Below are 24,757 nucleotides of genomic sequence, written 5' to 3' on the forward strand. Positions count from 1 at the left end.
CCGTATGTTAATCGCGTATGATGCACAGCGAAATCTGCCCCGCTGTCGTAATCAATCCTTTTCAATTACGGCGGGTTTGATTCTGTTAAAGGACTCGCTGTCTCTCCCGCTGGAATCTTCTAACGGTGGTAGGAAGGAAAAATCGCCTAATACGAGATGGCTCTCTTAAATGCTACGTTACGCAGAAAATAAAATCAATTAGCAAAGATAATTGCGCCAATTAAATCGTCTTTATTAAGAAATGTTAAAAGAAAAACATTCTCGATTGTTTTGTGCGTGTTTCGAAGCGAATCTCTCTCCGTAATAATAAAGTAAAATCACACAAGGCACATTGCAATTATCTGATGCAATCTCTATTCTTTGAAATTATTTTTATCAAGGAGTATCAAATACTTAATCGTCGTCATATCGTATGAAAATTACAGATACAACGTGTTTCGAGCGTCTGAACTACCTATCACGCGACGATCGTAGATCCGATATCTCGTGACGTTAGACGGGCACATGTGTGACTAGCGAATCGTACAGCTTTACGGGAAGTTGCAGCAGGTTCCTCCAAGTTGCATCGCGTATGGGCGCAATGGATAAATGCTTGAAACGCGAAATAAAAGTTTCTTTGAAATCAAACGAATTTTCTTTAAATGTGAACCTTGCTGGACTTTTATTTAATTTCAAAGAAATGATTTCTTTACCTTAACTAACATTTTATTTCATTGAGACTGGAATCTCCAAGAGAATTCATATCTATTTCTTCAAATGCAGCAAATGTTTTAGTAGAAGCAGATCAAAATTAGTAGATTCAAAGAAACATGATTTCAACGTATCTCATTTGTTTAAAAAACTTCAGAGGATTGCTTGACCATGTCTGGCAAATTTTTACGTTCAAAATCACGACGCTTCGACCATTGCTTGTGGTTCTTCTCAAGTGTTCTAACAAAGAAATTACAAGGAGTTCCAATAAAGAGTTGTTACATAAGTGAGTTGACAAATGAGTAAATAAATAAGTTAAACAAATTATGGTCGAAAGTATAGCGTTGTTTGGTAATGTCCAAACTCCTTGGTGACAGTTTGGAAGAAGCCGTCAGTGTGTGGAGCCATTTGTTTAACCTAAATTAATCTTTTTTTTTGTTCCGAGTGCACGGCAGCGCTCCACGAATCTGGTTATCGCGGGATGCACCTGCATCGTACGCGATCTTTACGCGCGGCATTCTTTTATGACGCGTTATATAAATGCCACTTAACATATCGCACGCATAAGGAAACGACTAATAACGACACTATTCAAACAGGACTATTAGCGAAACGGAGAGCGCCGCCGCCGTTTCTCAGATCTCGCCGGAGATAAAGATTGCTCTCGTCTCCCGTTGTAACTCCTACGCCGCGATGGTAACGCACGCGGTAACTCACGGACTTAATTTCCGTTTTGCGAGTAAAAATAACAGGAAACGAGGCGCGGAGCCGTATAAATCGCGAACATTGTGGCCGTAACGCCGCGCTCTTTTCCGCGTGCGAACCGTAATGAAAGCGCGATGTAAAATTGTAATCGCGGAAAGGGTCTCTGATTTTAATGAGGGATAATATGTGTCGTCAAACTCGGCCGACGCGAATGTAACGATAATGTTGTAATAAATATACGCTCTCGTACCGCTTTGCAGTGCGTTTAATGGCGCGTTATCGTTTTACTGGCAAAAGTTACCGCCTATACGGCCAAATTCATGTAACAGGAATCATTCATCGTATACACCCAGAAAAGTTGGAATTTTGAAACCTTACTAGACTTTTACTCAATTTCAACAAAGTGATTTCTTTTCCTTGACCAAAACTTTATTCGATCGAGGCTGGAAATTCTAAGAGAATTCGTATCCATTTCTTCAAATCTAGCAAATGTTTTTTAGTACAAGTAGATAAAAGAATTAGTAGATTTAAAAAGAAACGTGACTACAGCGTATCTCATTTGTCCCAAGTTCCAAAATTGGCGAACGCGCAAAGTCCTTTTCTCACAGTGATACTATCGTCTCGCCCGGGATTCTCTCCTCGATCAACCTGGCAGCAAGGAGGCCGCGCCGGTCAGTCGAACCGAACGACCGCGGCGCGACATCCTTCGGGGGTAGCGAGGCGTGAGGCCTCGTACAGAGGGTAAGGAACAGCGCCGACAAGAGGCGACTCTTCTTCTTCTTCTTCTTCTGCGGGGTGCCCCGAGCCGAGCAGCGTCGGGGAATGCAGATACATAAATTCATGAGCGGTAGTAACAGCCAGTGACGCCACGCTAGCTTCCGTGCGGTGGCGGCAATCGTATTCATGAACCCGACACGGTAATTAGGGACACTAGCTCGCCTCGCACAAGCGGAAGTCGCCGCGGAGAATCCTCCCTCCGCGCGCTCCGTGGAATATCGCCGGAAATACTTATGCATTCCGTTCGTTTCGTAAGGAAACGCGGGGATTCCGAATCGTCGGCAGCGGCGGCGGCAGCGGCGGCGGGTTCGATAAACCCTGCCGACACGACACGACTTCGAGGGCAAAAAGTGCAACGTGCACGGAGCTCGCGGGGAGAGACGCCTGACGTCGAGGCGCGTCGCGGTGCGTCCACGCCTGATTGATTTCGATACAGACGATCGTTCGTCGTCTCGAAAATGCGCTCTGTTAAATACATGTTATCGATAAGGATTTATCGCGACTGGGTCTCAGGGAACAAAGGGAAGAAGGGTCGAGGCACGGCCAGCGCGGGCATTGCTTCACCTTCGTTGACGAGCCGCGCGTCCATTTATTTATTACTTTCGATCGGAAACGAGCGCGCACGCGATACCTCCCCCTCGAATACGGGGCACCATGAGACGCGTCGAGGACGCCCTGGCGAGATGTATGGAGTATATTATACGGGTGGAAGCCAATTATTCGTACGCCTACCCCGAAGGCAGTGATAACTCCGGGCGGCGCATAATTTTGAGCATCACGAGCCGCGCGGCAGTACGTAACTCTGCCGGGCTTATAATGAAGATATAACCGAGCCGACCGCCGAGACATCTTTACGTCCAGGGGGGGGAGCGCCTGGCTTGTTACTCGGTTATGGTACATAGGACTATGATATACTCTCCTTCTCTCTCGTTTCATCCCGTTCTCACCGCCGTGCCCTTTATCCTCGGTGTCCTTCTCGCCCCAACGTTATTAATCAAAAGCCACGAGCAATAACGACCGCGCCATCGCGGGACCATTTAAACGCTCGTCCACGACAGTCCTCCAGCCGAGAATTATGCCCACTGGTACTCGTCGCCGCGATATTCGTTTGTTAAGCTCGTACGTCGACGCCGATGAGCAGAATCGCTTACTCCGATAAAGTATTACTCCCGAGGCGCCGAGAGTGCGTGTTTGCATTCTTTCTTATTTGTCCGGAACGTTTTGTTAAAAGTAAATACTTTTTCAGTATTTATGGTTGGAGATTAAGAAGATTTTATATAAATCCTTTTTGACGCGCGCTAAACTCTGGACAGTTTTACAGGGAAAAACTGGTGGGTGAAGTTACATATACGTCCGAGTAGTGTGGGAAACGAAACGTTGAGACACAAAGTTTGCCTACTCAACGGCAAATCGAGCTTTTATTCGGGCAACGAAAAGTCGCGCTGTATTATTTGACATTATACGAGGTATTTGGGCAAAAAATATCGCGGCCCGCCTTTATCCACGTCCCTGCGGCGAGCAAATGTTACGCGATACCCCCAGCCGCGTAACCATTTCAGGGCACCGCCGACAGATTTTCATTTACGGATTGCAGCGTTATATGGGGATTTAAAACCGATGCGGTATCAGGCTGGCGCACACGCACCATGCGCTCGAATCATTCGCGGTGTTCATTTCGATTCGCCTCTAATTGAACGCTGTTCAATATTGGCAAGTTAAATAATTGTCTTTGGAAAACTGAACCGACACGCCTGTTAATCAGCTACGCCCGGTATGATTGAGCGCTTCCGGGGCGCGTGAGGCCATTTTGTATTGCGTGAGTAAAGTATTTCGAACGTATAAATTAGATTTCCAAACCCGGAGCAATTCTAGTCCCCATCGAGATCGGCGGAGATTTTTTACGGGAAGATACCCTCGAGTTTTTTGACAAATTTAAGTGGGCGATGAATCGCGTGTACACGGAGAGCATTTACCCTGAAAATCATGTAATCGTGGGACAACACGGCATTTTGAAGAACTTAACATTTTACTAGTAATTATACTTGCTACGCATCACTAGTAAAATGTATGGTAAAATTTCAAGAAACTCTGATAAAATTCTCCGAGACGCCATGTCGTCCCACGCTTACGTGATTTTCAGGATACATTTTAAGAGAAAATTCCCCGCGTGTACCAACGCGCTTATAAAATGGAAGAGAATTCTTGTAAAAGTTTGTTAAATCTCAGCCCTTGTAACATTGACAACAATTCATTTCGGCTGATCCTTTTATCCGTTTTCACTTAATTCCATACGCCGTGGTAGCTGTTACACGCAATATAGTTCGAAGATTGACCAGTCGAGATGGGCCTTAACGTCATCAAAGCCGCGACGTGTGTGCGAGAGCGTGCAAGAACGCTTCGGTGAAGTAATACGCGCCGGCTCCACGCGACCCGGCCGCTTAATCGAACCACTCGAAGGGCCACCTCATAAGTGCCCCGAGACGAGGAAGTCCAGCGCGCAACAAGCGCCACGCCCGCGTTCGGGGAGAAGAGAGAGAGAGAGAGAGAGAGGGGGGGGGGAAGATCAGGCATTATAATCCTATTACAGATTTACTTCTTTTGTAACGCATTTAAATCCACCACCCGTATCCACCCCTCAGTCCCCCCGTCCTACCATCGTCGCTTGCGTGTGTGCACCTTTCGCGCAGTTGCAGAAGGCTTCTTCCTGCCTTCGCTCGGTCCTCTTCGTCGCGTTCGCCTCTTCTTCCGCTCGTCTCTCTTTCACTATCTTCCTTCTTCCTGTCTCTCTCTCTCTCTCCTTCTTCTCGCTCTCTTCTACCCACCGTCCTCTTTCGTTTCGCTCTTCGTCCTCTCCTCGTCCTGTAACCCTCTCTTCTCCGCACCGGCACTACGGCCAACAGCCTGGCCTGACGGCTGCGCGTAAAATTGGCCGGAACGCATTTTTCCATTAGGCCGGTACCCGAGCCACGTTACAAATTATAGGTGTACTCTTATTGAAGAGCCCGATGAAACGAGGGAACCGATGCGCACTCGGCGTTTTCCTCCCTCCGAACCGGGCGACTCCGAATGGACGCACGACGAACGGATGGACGGCGATCGGTGATCGGCGGTCGTCGCTCGCGGTGTGCGCAGGCCGCAAATAACGTCCGTGATTTTGTAAATGCTTGACTGTTATTGCGCCAGGGATCAAAGCCGGCCTGATTTACCCGACTTACTTTGCACAGATTAGACGTTGTAGAAAGCGACGGGCGTTTGATAAAATTACAATCTGAATTTTTCCAGTAATTCCTTGAATGATTTCGATAAATAATATTTCCGTCGTTTCCTCTAGACATATAGGAAATAAAAATATATCCGTCGGCTCTTCTCAGTTTACTTTGCGATCATTTTCTTGCAAGCAGAATCGAAAGCGTCAGCTCTTTCTCACACTTTCTTAACGTTAAACGTTAAATGCCTCGCTTTGGGGTTGAACTAACGGTTTAATAAATGCAGGGAACATGGAAAAGCCGGCAAATGCGATTTTAATGCCAAGTCACACGATGTTGCCCACCCGTGTTTTCCGCGGGTGTGTCCCTAACGATCTCGTCGAATGCCTCGCGGCTAGCTTCGTCATTTCGCGTCGCATTAACCCTGGAGTACCGCACTCGAGTTACGATTGAACTCATATATCTCCGGAGCAACATAAATTTTGCAAACGTGTAATGTAAACCGTAAGAGAAACTCCATTATTTATGCGCAGTGTATCATATTTTAACTTTAATTAATCTTTCTACTTGTTGGAAAGTGCAAAGGACGCATTTTGAAATGTAAAGGATTTATCTTTAAAATGTTCGTAGAGTAATCGTAATAGAAACGCTGAGAATCTCGTATGAGCTTCGCTGTGAAAAAAAAAACATTGAACGTTCCATTTAATCTCTTAGGCCCGGTTTGGCCAACGTTGTTTAACTTTAAGGCTAGATTAATTCGTTCTTTGTCTCTTTCCAGCTGTTACTTCAGAAAGGGACAAACATGAATTGAACTAAGATTGAAATTAAGCGACGTTTGGTGAAACCGGGCCTTAAAGTGATTATAACAACGGTTTTTAATACGTCGGCATCAAACCGCGATTTGGCATCGTTCACGTTAACGGCGGATTTTTCTTCCCCGGCTTCCTCTTTAATGTCGACCGACCGGCATCTTCGGCGCTCCTTCTTTTCCGTAGTAAGAAAGGGAGACATGGAACTATGCGGCACCCCATTCGAGGCTAAAAGGATTCGGCAATAAACAACGGTGAGTTTCAAAATTAGGCGTGGGTCGCAATCTACATCGAAACCCCCGCGGTGGTAAACTCATCGGTCTCACCCTCGTCGAAAGTCACTACGGACTAAGTAGCCGATGGATTAGCGATGTTATAAGACGGGAGGGAGAGCGAGAACAACGGCGAACATCATTTCTTTCTGCTTTCTTGTAGCTATCGCGTAATGTCCTCTTAATTTGGATAACTGGTTATCGTAAATATCATCACTGTGACGTTTATTAGTTGCCTATTGCTTCTCTCGAAAAAAAGTACCACACAGTTGAAAAATTTGTGTTAAATTTATCAGGTATCACGTGTCCCAAATGGTCCACACAAATTTTTGTGTTAATTTAACATAATATGGATATATTAAATGATCGCACTAATACTCTGTTATTATTTTAACACAAAATAAATGCAAATCTAAAAATAATTTGAAATAGATTTTGGGTAACATTAACACATTTTTAATGACAAAATAAATTTAAAAAAATGTGAGTTTTACATTTTACAGATGTAATAAATCAAATGACGGCTTGAAATCACTTTCACTATATGTTATATAGAATTAAATCAACTTTTTATTATGTAAATTTTAACAGATAAATCTTGTTACTAATAATATAGAACATATGTATTGTGTGAGATAAAAAAAATCAGTACACATTGTGTTGTTTTACATTGCTTTTCAGTTATTTTAATAATTTTACATTTGAGGTCAATTAACGCAAGAGCAATATATTAAATTAATACACGAATGTGTTAAAAATTTAACACAAAAATTTTAATTGCCATATTTTTTTTAACAAGAAAACACAAATTTTCCAACTGTGCAAGTATTCTTTAAACAACGATGAAAGAGATTCGTTCACTAACAATTTGCTAAAAATTCAAAATTTATGCATTAATATGTTTATATCTATCAATTCTTATATTTTTAATACGTGATATAAATCAGTAATGTATAAAATAATTTATAAAAGTTTAAAAATTTGTTATCAACGACAAAAGCGTAGAGATACAGCAAGTTAATAATCGCTGTTTGTGTGACGAAGGGAAGAGCTCTTAGATCGGTGAAGATCGGAGATTGGTGACGCAAGAAGCGCAGGTCATCGCGGGCAGTATATCTAATTACTCGTGGCGTTACGTCAATGTTTACGTGATTTACAGCAAAATTGTAGCGATGACCTTCGGTGTAGAGGTGGACGGGGAGAGTTCGCGAGGAGAGCGAGATGGAGCGGAGAACCTTTGAACGAGAACGGCTCACGGTTAAAAACTCGAAAGGATTCGGTCATTTATCACGGCAGGCCGCCCGCGGGAATGGAAAGGGGAACGGGATACAATCCGCCGGACAGACTAATCGCGGACTAACTATCCACATATTATCCACAATAATTCCACGTTACCGGGAGGTAGGGTGGCCCCGACAACCCCCGATCGTTGTTGCGTATCGGGACTGACCGGCGATGGAACGCTTCGTCACGTTTCGCTCCTTGACTCGAGCAAGTTTTGTCACGCCCGGAGACGTGTCCTGACCTTACCGTGTAAAAGATGGTAATAAAATGGTAATAAAATGGAAGAGACTGCGTACTGTCGGATAACCAGCGTGCGTGCGTAATTATTCCGGCACGATATCTTTAAAGATCATCTTTAAACCTGAAACGCGCGGAAATAAATAGACAAAAAAAAATTTTTTTCAGAAAGCACGCGCATTTACTTACATCCTGCAGAAACGATACTTAAACTATTTCTTTTTTCATAAACAAAACAAACAAAAACTACCACTATCGATGGGAACATTAATTAATACACTTATACTTTTTATCAGTTTTAGTTAAACGATTTTATATTCTATTAATTAATTTAAGAGTTAAACTTTCGCGTCTTGTTTTTCTCGTAATTGATTTTGTTGCTCGGAAATCAGCTGGAGGAACGCGCGTTAGTTGTCGACATGCGCCGTAACTCGCGCGGAGAGTATTTTTACGCTCGCGGTACGCGCGCGCGCGCGCGGCCGCTCGCGTAAATATACCGGACGGTCAGCCACAATTTTGAGGTTTGTCGCGCGTAAATAAAGTGAGCTCGACCGTGGAAATTAATTAGTGTACCAAAGGGCAAAATATAGGGAAAATTGGGAACACTCACTTTGCGATTTAATTGGGTATTCATTTAACCATGCCTACGCCACGTATAAGATTTGCATAATAGCGGCCGGCACTAATTAGCACGCCGGCGAGCAGATGTAAAGCAATTTATTAAATAACTATGTAATTCGCGGCGCGAATTGCGGAATTATAAGTTTTTGTTTTCTCCCCTCCCACCTACCTCCCCCGTGATTTCGCATCGCGTAATTTATTCACGCAAGTACGAACATTTAGCAATTATCCCGAATTTTCGCTCGTAAATTTGAGATAAGCGAGATTGTAACGGGCGTTTTTTTTCAGCTTTCACGAGTTCCAAAACACGGTTCATTAATAATAGAATCAAAGATGTGACACTACGGTGCTTTTGAAGCGAGCAACCCGCTCGTTTTATTCTTCGAAACGCAATTCATATCGCTGCAAATAATAATGAATGAGTTATCGTAGGAATCGCAGTCGCGGACATAATAATTTAATATTATTAAAGCTTATTTTTCGCGAGCCTCGAAGCCGCGATAAAAGGCCGTCGCGTCCACTTACAGGCCCGTGGTTACGCCGGACGACAATTGGGACATATGGAGGGTCATTGAGGGAGTACGTGTTAGGGCCACATATAAAACGCCTTCAAATTATAGAGTAGGCCAAGGTCCATCCATCACAACTGGGGCCATGGGACTTACAGTCCCAGTGCGCCGCCCCAACGTTTAGGTCGTTAGCAATTTCCTGCACGGGACTGTTTCCAAGCCTAAATTCCATATGGCCCGATAATGCCCGATAATGCCGCCGATCAGAAGGCCGACGCGATTTCTGACTTTCCTCAACAATGTGACGACGAATAAACCTCGAAAATAATGTCGGGTTTTTTAGCGAACTATTAAGCTATAACTTGATTTCTTCTCCCTCTTGTTAATATCGCAAAGGTTAACAGCTAACAATAAGAGGGAGGGTCTTCCTTTACAAAATAGTAATCCAATTTGAATACTTCATATTGATAGTTGAATGCGATATAAATACAAATGGTTAATTATCTTCTAATGAATTGGCAGTCAATTCTTTGACTATGACCACGCCTTATAATAAAAAATTTAGCCCAAAGTGTGCAACTTTAGTTTGGCACAAGCATATTTTGCAAACTTAGCGTGAAATTCTCAAACATTTAAATACAATCTTTCATCTTTATCAACGTGAAATATGACGGGACATACGTTGTTGTTCGTCAACACCTTGCATCAGATGGCAATAGCGTACAGACCGTGTATTAAAGCACTTTACTCTCATGGTAATGCACTAGTAATATCATGTCCATTTACGAGGTGCTGTTAAAGACACGATGCTGTAGGTAAGCCACCATGTTCAGCGGGTAAGCTTCGGTAGTCTCGAGAATAACGGAAGAGACGTGACCGATCATAGATGGCTCGAAACTGACTTGAAAAAAAAAAAACAAGTATTTTTAACAAGTAAAATAGAAAAATGTAAATATTTTCTACATGTATCGTTTTGAAATTTAAGAAGTGAAGCTGCTTTTTGAATATTAAGAATCATTATTTAAAGAATAATAAATTTCATCTCTTAATAAACTTGGTCAATCTTACTATTATTCCGCTATTTGATGAAAATTGAGATGTTATGATTAATTCTGTTTCACATATGTATATATTTATGATACATTGAACTTATTCGATAAATCGAAAAATATACATAATAGCAAACATATATTACTTTTTTCTGTTTAAGTTACTTTTCAACTTAGGAAAATTCACTAGATAGAATAGTTTCTAACGAGAGAAGTTTGATAACAAATTTAAAATAAAACAAATTAGTTGGTTCTTCGTAGACACTGAGTATCTTGGAACATTATTAAAAATATAAATGTTTTTTTAGTCTTATACATATATTGAATAATTCTTCAATTTATTTATCGCAGATCTACAGTAATTATTAAGTCAGTACCAAACTTATTTTACTATTCGCTTTCTCGAGATTCGTACCTCAAAAACTTTGGTCGAAGCCACTCAAACGTAGGTTTTTAAAGTACAAATACAAATAGTGTATCCGCTTAATAAATCAAAATGTCTAAATATATTATATTAGAAAAAATGCCCAGCTAATAAATCATTTGTATACTCAATGCATTTGGTTAATCGTTACTTCGCTTTGCATTGTGCTGCATTTATGTGATTTTTCAAATAAAATATTAAACTATATTTGATAATTGAAGTTTAACGATCGATACGTAATACACGATATCAAAATCAATAAATTATACATGTATGTGACAGTGTGTGATAAGTAATTGTGTGACTTGGATGCTTTATTCCGGATGAAATTAACAATAATGTAATTAATAATCAATTAATGATTGAGGTATTAATGATTTCTTATCATATACGTTCAATAATGCTGTATTTCTTTATATTAAACTTAACAATTTATAATGACAATCAGGATATCCCGTGATAACACTTGGCAATCGATATCAAATATTTATCAAAATTAAATATCTATTTGTAAATATAAACCCTGCAGTATTTCGAGTTTATTAAGAGATAATTCTTTTTTTCTTTAAAAAAATCGTCTTTAAATATTTAATAAACGCAGCGGTAAAATTAAATTCTATCGCGTCCTTTGAAATTTCTTAAGTACAACTCTTGCCTTTTTTAAATTATCGTTTCTAAATCATGTATTTACGTCCACGTGTTCATTGTCTGAATGTCATTTAAATATTACATGCCTCACAATTGCATCTGCAGACTTATAACTTTGATAACATTGCGACTATGTTGTCCCTCGAGAAGTAAATCTAGAATTAATTTTTATTCTTAATGTAAATGGTTGTATTCCTCAACGTGTTAATTGTCGCTTTGGAGCTCGCTGGATCCTGTCGCATCTGGCGCTTTCTGCAGCTGCGCGCTTTGGAATCTTCCGTAGCCGACGCTCGACTCGCCGAAGATCTTTCGTCCGGGGATCCTCTCGTCATCCTTGATGCTGACTTCCGTGCCGATTTGCACCGGCCAGGGCAGCTTGCCCGGCTCGTCCCTAATCGCTATGAGATTGCTCACTTTCCGCTCGTTATTCGCGCCTCCGAATCTGTCGTTCCTCAAGTCCTCCTTGGTCGACACTCTGACCCGCCGTGAATCGTCTTCGGGATATTCGTACAGACGATCGTAATAGCTCGACCTCTTGGCGTAGGGATCGTAACCGCCGTACGATTGTCTGTACCGATACTTACCCGGATCGACGTTGCCGGGTATGCGTTTATAGGTGCCATCCCGCGTGGCCGGTGTTTTGACCACACCCGCGTCGTACCGCGGATAGTTCCTCAGGTCCACCGGTTTCCTCACGATTTCCGGCAGGGTAGCGTAGTAGACGAGTCGACGCTTCGGCGCGGGCCGGCCTCTGTACAAATCGAGATCGTCGTCCCTGTAACGATCGTAACGATCGTAATACAAGTCGCTCGGCGACCGCGTGTAATAATCTCTCTCCATCCTGTAGCGATCGGGATATTGGTAGCTGTATCCACGGCGATACAACGGATATTCGTAATCCCTCTCGCGTATCGCGTTCCTGTACCAGGACATTTGATCGTAGTCGTCGTAGCTCTTGGTGACCGGCATGTCTCTGGACTCGCGATAGTCCGGGTACCGTCGATGATGGCCCGTCACGAAGTCCGCCCGTGGCGCCTGATGCCTGCGGTATATGTTGGATAGCGCCGCAGCCTCTTCCTCCTCCTGTTGCTGCTGGATCACCTGATCTAAGGGGATACGATGACGAAACTCCACTGAGATAGGCTGCGCTGCGGTCGACCATGTTTCAGGGGTGAGACGAGCCTCGCGCACGTTCTTCGTCGTCGAGATCTTCTCCATACTCGTCTCGTTATCCGCTTGCCTACGAATACGTTGCACGAGTCCGCTCGTAGCTTGCTCGCTGTCGTCGTCGTCGTCGTCGTTGTCGTTGTCCTCCTTGTCCGCAGGCAGAATTCTCATCATGAGCGTTTTCTGGAAAATCCTTTGTACAGGTACAGCGCTTTCGATAACGTCGTCTTCAACCTCGTCATTGCCGTACGGTGAGTCTTCCAAGAGTTTCCGGAAATGCTCGAGATTCTTATTCTCGCGAAGGACCTCCTCGGCTCCCTCCGGAAGGGCGTTTGGCTCGACGAGACCCGGTGTAGTGAGTTCCGGATGCTTTTCAACGTTGCGAGATTCGTCAAACGGAGCCAAACGACCTACTCCGCTTACGGTGCGAACCTCGAATGCCGAGGAGTCTGATCGCGATCGAAACGGATGATCCGTGTAGACCGTTTTCACATGTGGCGTAACTTGCCAAGCTTCCCCAATGCCAGCCGCGTTAACTCCAGCCAGCAAGAGCAGCGGAAACATCGCCGGCAGATACGGCATTGTAGTCTAAACATTCAATGATCGTATATTTTATTCGTAACAAAATTGTGGTACAGATTAAAATTAAAATTTACTCTTTTATAACATTTTTTTAGGAGGTAAAATATTATAATAATGTAATATTTGTGAAAATTGACAATCACAATCAGTTGTCTATATATTTTTATTAATTATCATGTTTATTATACATTAGTAAACTCTACGTTATGAAAGTAAAATATTCAGAATGTAAGATTTCGTTCCCGCGTTGGATTTTGATTGTTTTATAAATGGTATGCTAAATTATTCTTAATTATAATTAAACATAACACGAGCATAATGTTTTCGAGTAAAAATATCGTAATTTTCGCTACAATATTAATATATTTCAGGACAATAAAAACTTAATAATTTTACTAGAATACATGTCATCCGCTCATTACTCGCACTCCGAGATAACGAATCTCGAGGTATTATAAAATTGTCGTTTTTTTTATCGACATTCTTGACCTAAATATTATATATTTTTCATTACCGTATCACGAAGATTTCGCGTAGATTTATTTATTTACCAAAATACTAAGGAACAGATGCAGAAGTTGAAGTAATAAATTAATACAAAGTGCTAATTAGGAGGACGCTTGACCGATTTAGTGCGATCAGATTAAACTTTTATACGTTCCTTTTCTACGAATGAAGCCGACATTCGCGTATCGGTCTGATTGTTCGCGTCCACTTCGAACCGTGAATGTCATCGGCAACTTTCCACCGAAACGCGTTGGATCTAGTAAAAAAAAGGCCGGCGATACACATTCAATGACCGTTTCGTCCGGTCGCCGCGCGGTCAAAGATCGCATCGAATCGTCCTCCAATGTAGACACGACCGATTCTCCATGACAAATATAATTTCCCAGGCCGTTTCCGCGGCATTATACCGAGTTCCGGCCGACTCGCATAGATCCGCCCGGACGATTGTTCGCCCGAGCACGCTTACCGCAGCTCGAAATCGCGTCAGATTTCCGTCGACGAAAGTTCAATGCTTCACGCTATCGCGTTCGAAATTGCAGTAACAAAAGAAATTGCACGCGTGGCGTTCCAGATATCATTTTTCCTTCAACGTTTTACTTTTACTATTTTTTTATTTAAAAAAAATTTTTTTACAGAAATTAATTATTTGCCTTTTCAAAATAATGTAATATCCGATAGATTCGGACTTGATCCGCACGAATAATCTCAGAGACATTAACGCATGGGGCCCCGAGATCTGTAAAAGTAACGTGACTTCGTGATCGCGAACGAAGAACGTGCGTTACTGTTTCACGGGACAGGGTTTTATTGGCGTTGACAGTTTCCGGTTACGTGTCGAGTCATTCTTCCACAGTTATAGGCACGCTCGTTACATTGCGAGCATTGGTAACAAACGACCGTCGTCTCGAGCGGGAGGTCGGTATCTTCAGCGATTATAGCGGAACAAATCTTCAACGCAGGATGACGATCTTGCGCCGTTATCGCGGCGCGGCGTCGCACAGTTATGCTCGCGGTTTACAGTTAGACACCGACGAGACTGTCTCGCAATTAAAGATCTTCTGTTAATTGGTCACGCGACGAGGCAGGACACCGAATCGCTACGAAATTGGACGTTGACGTTGACCGCGACGGAAATTGGAACGTGGAGAACGAGCATAGCGGGAAACTCACTTCTTTAACGGCCTGGCTAATACATTCGAGAAAGGAGCGACGGAGGAAGACAGATTTCAGGCACTTGAGAAATAAGTTTGGAAACTTTGTCTCCCCAGTCCAGAAAATAACACACATTGACGTGCATTGCGTGCATGTAGTATGTGTATTTTAGTTTAAAATTTTAATATTTCGAGTTTATTGTATTTCTTTCCAGTACCACTTTGAAAAACAGGGTAAAATTTATTCAACTATAAAATATATATTAATTATGTAAAAGTACAATATTAATACGATAAGAAATTGTATAATTAAGTAAAAGTAAATTTGTGAACAGCTTGAATTTAAATTTATTTTATAAATTTTTTAATTTGGTAATAAAACAGTCATTATTAATGCATTAGTTCTTAAATGACAAATGAAATAATTGGTTTTATCTGTGTGAAATGCAAATACCAAATGTACTTGCGCATTATTCATTTGATATCAACGCGAAAAGTAGATTTTAGTATTAAATTGAGACTGACGATACGTGTAGTAATTATGAATTACTCCAAATTATAGCTACATCTCCGTTACGCAAAGGATAAATAAGGTTCGATATAATTATCGATTTGTGCAAAAATTCCAAACCTTTATATTAAGTGCAGTTCACTCTTTAATTATTTTGCCAGTATACAAATGCGCGATAATTATTTTCTCTACGTTGCAACGTGATTAAATACTTCGTCGCATTTTAATTCACTCAATTCCCGTATATATGATTTTAATTGGCATATGCGTCTGCCTCTTTTGTTTAATATGCCTGGACAATAATCTGGAATTCATTATGTTTATAAAAATTTATTGCACCAAAGTTGTACCGCAATGTTTAACACGATGCTATAATGGCGTTTTAAAAATTCAAAAGTCCTTGTAATTGACGCAGCGTGCATTGTGCAGCACCTAATTTTCAAAATTTGCGATATAGTAAAATTTTTTTCCGACGAGGAGATACAGGACACGCGATACGCGTTACCAAGATTCTTATGGAGCGCGCGAGTCACGGAGATCGTGCAGCGTTTTTTTTTTGTTTTTAATTCAAGCGAAAAGGAAGCAATTGTACGGTAACAAATTAAACGGTGATAAAATGCCAATGCGGCGTTTGTTTATTATTTAGATCACGCGAAGGGAGAATGCATTAATTTGAAATCACGTACGCGAAAGGCCGAGGGAAATGTTAGTGTAAATTTGGATATAAATGATGTACCTGTTATCCACCTGTGGGTCTCGCGGATGTCGTTGACTGTTCGGAGTGACTGTGATTACTACCGCACAGCAGTCCACAGGCGGTCGGTTTACCCGGGCTCCATATCTGCATACCGTTCAGTTTGTCGCAGGTGAAACATCGCCCACCCCTCTACCACGGAGTCAACTACCGTTCACAATTGCTCGTCGTTTTTAACCGTAAGGCCTGCGCCGAATGATAAACAGTCGCGCCGGCCAACGAAGCAGTGCAATAACCGAAAATGAAATAGAACGCGGACCGTTATTGCCAAAATACCTGAATTCTCAATTTATCGCCGAATGTTATAGGCACACAGATATGCATGTAGATACGGGACGATGCTAAATTGAGCTGGCAAACATCGCAAATCTTGTTAATTTGGAGGCGGTTTTTTACGGCGGAAATGTGCCTGCGTAAATGAATTTTTTAATTAATAGGCAAATAATATCGAAACTTTATTTCTTACTTATTTGTTCTTCATTAATTTTAGTAAAATTTTAATTTATAATTTAGTTAGCTTCGTTAAAATCGCCTCAACGCAAAACTTTGCGAAACCGTCGGTGGTAAAGTCTTTATTGAATTTGATAGCCTATAATAGTATTTCTTCATTAACACAGATAAATTGTGGAAACCTGTGAGTAAATCTCTATAGACATAAAAATCTTTTTATTGCGTTTTATAATAGTCTTTTTATTATTACATATCTCATAACGTTCCTCTACGAAGTGCTGTCATCTAGCGAACACTATAGCAGGAAAGGGAGAAAAGAATCGATGACGAAGTTTAGAAAATTGTAAAATAGTATTTCTTTTTTATGTAGACGTATATAAAACTACGAATTGTACAATTTTTTGTATATATTATAATATACAGTCCCCTAATTCATGTGCTCCTTCCACATTTCTCCACGAAGTGTTGTCATCTAGCGGAGAGCAGAGGAGAAAAGAGAGAAAGGAGTCGATAAAGAATAAGTCGGCAAAGTATCAGCGGAACGAAATCGGTAAAAAAAAACGGTGGTGATTAATTAAAATTTCAAGATCCGCGATTCTAAGGACGCCTAGAATTTTGTCTGAGAGTTGAAAACTCTAAACTCTTTAAAGTGAGAGGAATAGCGGGAGAATATAATTAGCTGTGAGGTGACGGGCAAGAGTCGAGACTCCAGGCGTTGCGATTCCGAAAGTTTCGTTTATTAGATATTTTCCCTCGCGCCGTTTGCAGCGCGAGTAAGACTGCGCGCTTCAAAAAGGAGCGGAATAACTTACCTGTTTCCACAACTCAGCCTCGATCTTAATGATACAAGTTACAAACGCTGCAATACGGGCGAATCGTATTTCCAAAGAGATAGAAAAGTAAATCGGTCATTGGTTTTTGGCCGCATTTCTCGCGAGACGCAAGCGCTTCTCCATCTCTCGACGTTTTTCCCCTCTTAATGGTTTTACGCGATTTCACGATACACAACAGACGACATACACGACATCCGATATCCACTAGGAGGATATGTTGAATGTTTTGCGAATCTTCCATTATCGCCTAGATACGAGAATAACTCCGTCATATCGATGGGCGTAAAGTCGCTTATTAAAGTACTTCGCAAGGAGGAAAATAGATGTTACGTGAACCCCGTAAAATTTCTTCTATTATCTCGTAATCTTCTTACTTTTATTGCATATTTAAAAAAAACCTAAAGTTGTTGACTGATGAGACTGTTGAGTCGAGGACACTTTCAGAATTCGAGTTCAATCATTAATTGAAGAAATAGCAAACTTGTTACGCGTAGTGTCAAGGGGTCAGCAGGGCGGTGAAATCTTTGTAACGAGCATCTCTAGTATAGTTGAATAACCGCGGAAAGCGTCGTAATGCCCCGCGATGCTACGATGCCTTGCAGTAATTAGGCGTCGCTTGAAGGGATGAACGTGCCAAGAACCGCGGAATTCCTTTCCCTTTGGCATGTCGTTAAAAACTAGTTCTAATTAGAGACTGTTTGCTAATTGCTTATTGTAAGACAACATTTTTACTTATTGCATGTTTTTTATTAATTACTATCTTAATCATTGAAATGGCGCGTTACTGAAATGCTCTGGAAGAAATCAATGTTACGACGCCAAACTGAAAAGTTAAACGTTCGTGTACTAAATAAAGATTATTACGGCCCAAATTGTAAGACATGAATTTGTTATATTATGTAAAGGGGATGGAAAAAGGGAAAGATTCGAAGGCGGCTTAAAAGACGTAATATATTTTTATTTAGACATTAATGATCCATAAAACATTGTTTATATATGGGGCTATAAACAAATAACTCTCGTTGCTACCATCTAGTCGTGTAATAAATATCTTGTTTTACAGAGAAAAAAACGCAGGAAGAGAAGCGCGTCAGGCCTCGATAAAAGCTCGACCGATTTTTTTCCGGCTGTCGATGATATCTTTATTTTCTCGCGATTGCGTTGTATTTACGAATTGTGCAGGCTGCGTAAAAAATGATATACCTAGATTATTAGATCTTTGATATGCATAAATTACGGGAACTGTGTCAATGGCAAGTCACAACGGTGAAATATTAAAGACAATAAACTGATTGAAAATGAAATATGTTACAATCCCCTAAGAAGAAGAGATCATTTATTCCACATTCGTATGCGCATGTGAGTGTTTTGATTTATACTCATGTTTCTAAATCAAGAATTACGTAAATATTAAATAACATTCAAGGTGAAATGTAACATATAATAAAGTTCGCAAATATATAGACTGCTAAATATATATTTGTAAATTTATCATATTTTATAGACACTTAAACTGTTGCATTAAAATAATTATGTAAATTATGTAAAATTATCTGTATATAGATATATATAGAATTATATATTTATATGGATAGACTATACGGGTTTATGTATCTATAAGTGAAGTTAATCAAGATACATAATATTATAGAATTGGTAGTAACATATAATTTGTATAACAGCCGCCAACAGAGCCTCCTCTCTTCTCGCTTTCTCTATGCTACGTTTCCTTCTTAAAATAGATAACAATGATTTAAATCGTGTAATATGATTGATTAAGAATCTCAAAATGAAAGTAAATCGGAACGGAGCAGAGAAATGGACTTGCCGTTTTAATGATTGAAGTTTAAATTCGTATTGTAATTCAGTTATTAGTTTGCCATCGACATCACATTGTTTATTGGGAGATATGTTTTTCATAAATAATTAAATTGGCATTCTATATTTTTAACCTACACGCGTGTGCGATCGCTATGAAAGGAAGGTACAAGAGGTTTCTTTATTTTCTTAACAAACAACTTTGCCAATATCCAAGGATTATTTATATCTGATATTAATAATGATATAATATTTGTTGAAGAAATTAATCAATTCTTGCTGGAAATAAATAATTTTTAGGATTTCTAGAGATATTAAATCCATTGACGATTTGTTTTGGCTAATATGTTGTCCACCAATATTCTTATCTTCAATATTTTTGCCACCGAAATGACAAAAGCACTTGATTTTATATAGTTGAATAATAATAAACTTATATTGTATACAATCTTTTAAATATAAAATTATTTGTGATTTACAATTGAGTTATGTGGATTTAAAATCTCGTGGTTGATAAATTTTAGACATTTAGAAGCAGTTGTCAGTAATAACAGACAAATACGATATTTGATCATAAAAAATTTTTAAGCCTCAAATCTAAAGCTTTAATAACTCAATGCTCCCAGAATAAATAAATACAATGTTTTGAAGCTCTTACACAGAAGCTGTGAAGTTTTAACAGATATAAAACATTTTTTATTAAATATAAAAGTTAGAAATTTTAACATTAATAATCCAGAATAATATAAGAAATTCAAATATCAGATCTGAATATTCTAGTATTTAAAAAGAGTTAACGTAGTTTCGACAAATAAAAAGTCTACAGTTTAATGAGGAGAACGAGTACGTAAAAATTTCAGCGTCCACAATTTAATTTATATTTTTCCAAAAATAACCTCTAATATAAATAATTAAATTCATTCCGATTTTCTATAATATTTTGCTTCCATTTGGATTAGCTTTCAATTGAAGTTTAAAGCGGAATTGCAAGTGCGTAAAAATTCCAGAACAGAACTGATATTTTTTTTTTCTTTTGGGAAGATGATCGATATCCGATCAGCCGGCATAGACCACGGGATCTAACGATCCTGAATATAATTTGTTAGGCAATTAAGCTATATACAAACGGGTGCGTTATCCTTAAAGGAGATCGATATGTCTCGTTGGTTGGCCGGGGAAGACCGTTCCGATGAATTCTCTTTTTATCGTTTCTTTTAATTTTTTTTTCTCATTTATTCCTTCGCCGATAATGAACCATTGGTCAAGGCCATCACCGTTCCAGAAGTTGTCCTCGAGTTCGCGTCAGAATTCAGCTCCAAGGACGAGTCCTGTAACAAGAGAATTATGCAAAAATAATTTCAATAATGGCATAGAGAGCGCGCACATATTTTGAAAGTTACGATTGTATCCGTGTTTAGATTATGAAGACGTCGAGGTTTTACGTATTAGAGAAATTTCGACTGTGACTTATTCGTGGTCGTTAGCGAAAATCGGGACGGTAAGATTTATCGTGCATAAAGAAAAAACAGATATCGCGACGACATCGTCGGCATTGTCGTGGTCGTTGGCGCCGACAACGTCGATTTACGACGCTCTTGTTAATATGCACCCAAGAAGAACGATTCTCTATCGTGGATGACTGCTTTTAACTGCTGCGTGGCGAGAGCGACGTCTGTCATTAGTGCCACTATGCTGGTTCTCTTACGATCTTTACGCTCTTTACGGTCCCTGCGACACGTGGTACAAGTCGGTATTTCTGTCGTCGCGTCGTTTCTACGCATCTTGACAGAGAATCGCGTGTCCGTCTCTTATCTCCTACCTCTTAAGTCACGGATTTCTTACTTTTTATCCATGTTACGACGGAATGAATAAACAGATATCAAAGGGAGAGAAACAGTAGGTACTAAACAATGATGTGATTTCGAAAACATATTATAATAATTAGGAGATGTTCTCTCCGATTAATATACTTTGAAAATATTCGATGCAAAATGCAATTTCTTCGCATAAACCTCCTTCGGCACTGGAACATACAAAAGCTACTTGTTTCCCATCGCTCTCGCGACTATGAATAATTTTTTCATATCCGCGCTTAATGCCCGTTGTTTCTCGGATGCGAACTAGAAGAGGACTGAAGACTTACAATGCTGAGAGTATGCATGATGCACGCCTGCGTGGTGTTCTCGACGTGGATCAATTCGTCGCAGTCCTCGTGATCCAACCCGTTAACGTCAGATCGAATCTTGATCGGCGACAGAGCCGCTTCGTTGTCCGTTGACTTGCCACTGTCGGGGGACGGTATTAACTCGTGTCCATCAAGTTCCTCCTCCTCCACGCGCTCTTCGCAATCCGTAGCCTTGATTTCCTGTCATAGATTCCATAGATCAATACCGTTACGCGAGATTATCGCAGACGGGAAACTGATTAACGAAGGTATCTGCGTTGGAATCATTTAACCTTGCAATGAAAGCTGCGTATGGTCGTGACAGGAAATCGCAGCAACGTTGCACGTTGCTGCGGGCGCTCACTTGTTAATAAGCGACATGTGCTGCGATTAACATTTAGCGACTGTAATTTCTGAAGAACTTTCTCAGTTCTAACATTTAGCACCTCGTATGTATTTCAAATAGCGGCACATTCGTTAGAAAGACCCGATCCAATTGACAGACGTACATCCGGATTAGATTTTGATTACTTATCGAATACCGGTGCAATTTCATACGTCCTCTATGTTCTCTTTCGGACAAGCCAACCTTTTTACCTCGATATAACACATTTTTCAATAACGTTGCTACAGCTGATACGTTGAGGATGAAAAAAATCATTAAGTAAAAAATCCTTTATTCCACACGAGACTATTAGAGTGGATCCTAGGAACGAATAGTTTCTGCGATATTTAACATCAAAAAGTACAATTTTCGGTTTTGCTATCTGTCGATGGGAAAACTGTTAAGGGGAGAGATGGTGAGCGAATGGCGGGAAAATGCCATCACCCGAGGGGGCGCGGAAAAATATTACTTCGTCATATGTTTCTCTGTCGATACGTCAACCCCAGAGTTAGCCTCGATGGAATCGACGTGTTTCGCGTCGGTCACTGGGGTTGCTTTTGCCGAGTGCAAGCGCGCCCCTTCCCTCCTCCCCTCCGTCCCCCCCGTCCCTTGCTCCGGTTCTATACAACTTCGTGAAAATCGTGCACGTCAAGCGTTGTCGAGAAGACTGTCTGCATCGTCGTCCACGGATATATCTCGTGTCTCAGACGACGCGTATCGTCGCGATGCCTCTTTGTTGCCCTCCTCGGATCTCCTCGCGACGACGCTCCGATAAATGTGACGGAAGGCTACGTCTCGTTTCGCAGAAACGGAAAGAGAGAAGGAGACGGAGTTGAAATGAGCTGCGCGCGACAAAACTGCTCCTTTTTATAACAATTGAGTTTCGATACTGGCGACCTACTTACTGCATATAGAATATAGATCTGCGTAAGAGCAGGTTGTTCCAACCTCTTGGTAAGTTAACTAATAGTTGAATCATATGTATGACTTTGTTTTTCCTTTAAATTGAAAACAGATGCAATTTAATTATTAGTTAGCTTACCAAGGAGTTGAAAAAACCAGCCCTTAGTCGAGCAAATCGAGTCACAATTAAGAAAATACCGGGAGTAAATTCAAGATACGCTTTTAAAAGCTGGATATTTTTTACGATCTAAGGTAAAGAATCCCGAAAGTGCGGACGTCTATTTATTACGTTTGGGAGTTCGCGAGAGGGTAAAAAAATATATAGATACAAAATATCTCGTATGAGAAAAAAATAAACTTACTGAGCATGGCTCACCGGTGAGAATTGCATTATCGATAACATAATATCAATACTACAGCCGGAGTAATTTAATCGTTGGCTGGTAATGAAACGCAAATTAATTAATGAAAGTGAGAGAATATTACTTATTTAAATGATCGGCTGTCGCGTCGCCAGGCCGGATAATTAGATATATCTACGGGCCAGTCAAATATTTCCGTTAATCTCCTATTTTAATTACACGAAAAATGCATGAACGACGAGAAAACAATTCCGGATATTCGTTAATTAGTTGTTGCGACAAATACATAAAATATGATCTGAGAGGAAGGAAACTTGTAAGTCGATATGTACATATATGTGTGTGCGGGTATTTGTCGATCAATTAAAATATATGTCACAGTATATTAAATTGTTAAATTTGTTAAATTTTTAAATTAAATTAAAATTAAATTTAAAAAATTGTTAAATAAATAATGCAATTGTTAAAGGATTCCACTGTAAGCACTAGACAATAATCTAATTACAAGTAATAAAGGATAAAATGGACATTCAGTGATTAAAGTGTAAAGTGTCCTTTATTTTGAATCACTTTGCCTCGAGGGTGAACTCCGAGCTCCCCTTTTAGTCGTTCATTCTACCCTCCACCGTTCTCGAGGCAGAAACTATTAATTCTTCAGTTCAGGCTGCGCAATTTTGTAAAATATTGCTGCATGACGTCGGTGTAAATAATAAATCTTAGACGGGAGACGTAAGAGGAGTGAGAATTAACCTGGAAATCCTGCGGGGAGGGTGACGACTCCTTCGGCTGGTCAAGGCTAGGGCTCCGTGACGGGCTCGGCGCTCTTGTGCCCAGCTCGTAAATGTTGATCATGTGAGCTGCCTGGGCATGGACCATCAATTCCCAAGCACTTGGAAAGGATAACTTGCAGAGGACGCAGAGCAACGCTGTCGTCGAGTCTCCTGTTTGAGCGGAGATGTTAATAAATAAGTTGAAGACACGGCAGCGATGTCACACAGCGAGCCACAGCGAGGGCAAAATAAGACAAAATTTAGAAACTGCTCTCTCGAAACAATATCGCGTGCAACAGATAAATATAGATCAATGTTAGATTACTCGATAAACTCTAACACAAGTTCTGAAACGAGAACGTAATGCATCTTTTAGTGTCGTCAATCTAAATTGTTTTCCATGCATAGCAAAAATTTTCTCCATTTAAATGGAATTTGGAACGAAACGGCCGATATTTTATTAACTTTGTCTCATCTTGTCCTTTTTTGGTTCAACAACTTAATTCGAGCCGCCGTAAGGAAAATGGAATTTGTACAATATAACACACAGGTTTTTCTTTTTAAATAGTATTGGAATGTCTAAAATTATCTCATTTACAATAATACGCGATGCAACGCGCTCATTTAATACATTTTGAACGGAATATGATGTACAGGATTTTATGCGGTACTCATCTTGTTTGGGTAATTTAATTCGCCGTGCAAAAAGGCATGAATTTGTCATCAATTACGTCAGCCAAATTAATACCAAATGTAATGAATGTAAGTAATCTGTTTTAATTTAAATAGGAGTATAAGTTTGATTGAACAACGCAACGACCTTGCAAAAAATTGTCAAACTGCGTTAATTATGATCGACGAAGATTAACCGCCGATTAAAATGATGGGCGATGGGCAATTATTAATTCTGGATCTTCCGGTGGGACTTGGAGCGCGTTTACGTACCGGAAGGAGGCGCCTCGAAGTTTATTTCGAGTACATACTTGGGGCGGCTCCGTTGAAGGTGTGACATTTACATGTGAACCGCAGCTTGCAGTAGTTCCGCTTGTGCTCCAACAGCTCCCCGAGTTCCGTGAACATCTCCCTGCAGTTGCCGCAGATCAGTATATCTGGATTGCCTACGACATACCTTCAATTAAACCCAGCCTTCATTGCTCGACAAGGCTTGG

At 40.5% G+C, this 24,757-nt stretch overlaps 2 protein-coding genes across 8 annotated transcripts in view; both read right to left on the minus strand.

Moving 5' to 3' along the window:
- Nucleotides 1–11,435: 11,435 nt before the first annotated feature.
- Nucleotides 11,436–12,980, minus strand: LOC105565336. Its single transcript, XM_012018433.1, has one exon. The coding sequence runs from the start codon at nucleotides 12,978–12,980 to the stop codon at nucleotides 11,436–11,438; it is 1,545 nt and encodes a 514-aa protein (XP_011873823.1).
- Nucleotides 12,981–18,734: 5,754 nt separating this feature from the next.
- Nucleotides 18,735–24,757, minus strand: part of LOC105565338 — a 179,597-nt gene continuing 173,574 nt past the window's right edge. For all 7 annotated transcript variants that reach the window (XM_012018436.1, XM_012018440.1, XM_012018439.1 and 4 more), the window contains 4 exons: nucleotides 24,572–24,706; nucleotides 23,569–23,759; nucleotides 21,148–21,369; nucleotides 18,735–20,332 (listed from right to left, as the gene is read on the minus strand). In XM_012018436.1, coding sequence (XP_011873826.1) covers nucleotides 20,237–20,332; nucleotides 21,148–21,369; nucleotides 23,569–23,759; nucleotides 24,572–24,706 — 644 coding nt within the window. In that variant the 3' untranslated portion in view covers nucleotides 18,735–20,236. The remainder of the gene's footprint in view (nucleotides 20,333–21,147; nucleotides 21,370–23,568; nucleotides 23,760–24,571; nucleotides 24,707–24,757) is intronic.

Source organism: Vollenhovia emeryi, unplaced genomic scaffold, assembly GCF_000949405.1.
Source record: "Vollenhovia emeryi isolate VEMERY1.0 unplaced genomic scaffold, V.emery_V1.0 DF939153.1, whole genome shotgun sequence".
NCBI classification, from domain to species: domain Eukaryota; kingdom Metazoa; phylum Arthropoda; class Insecta; order Hymenoptera; family Formicidae; genus Vollenhovia; species Vollenhovia emeryi.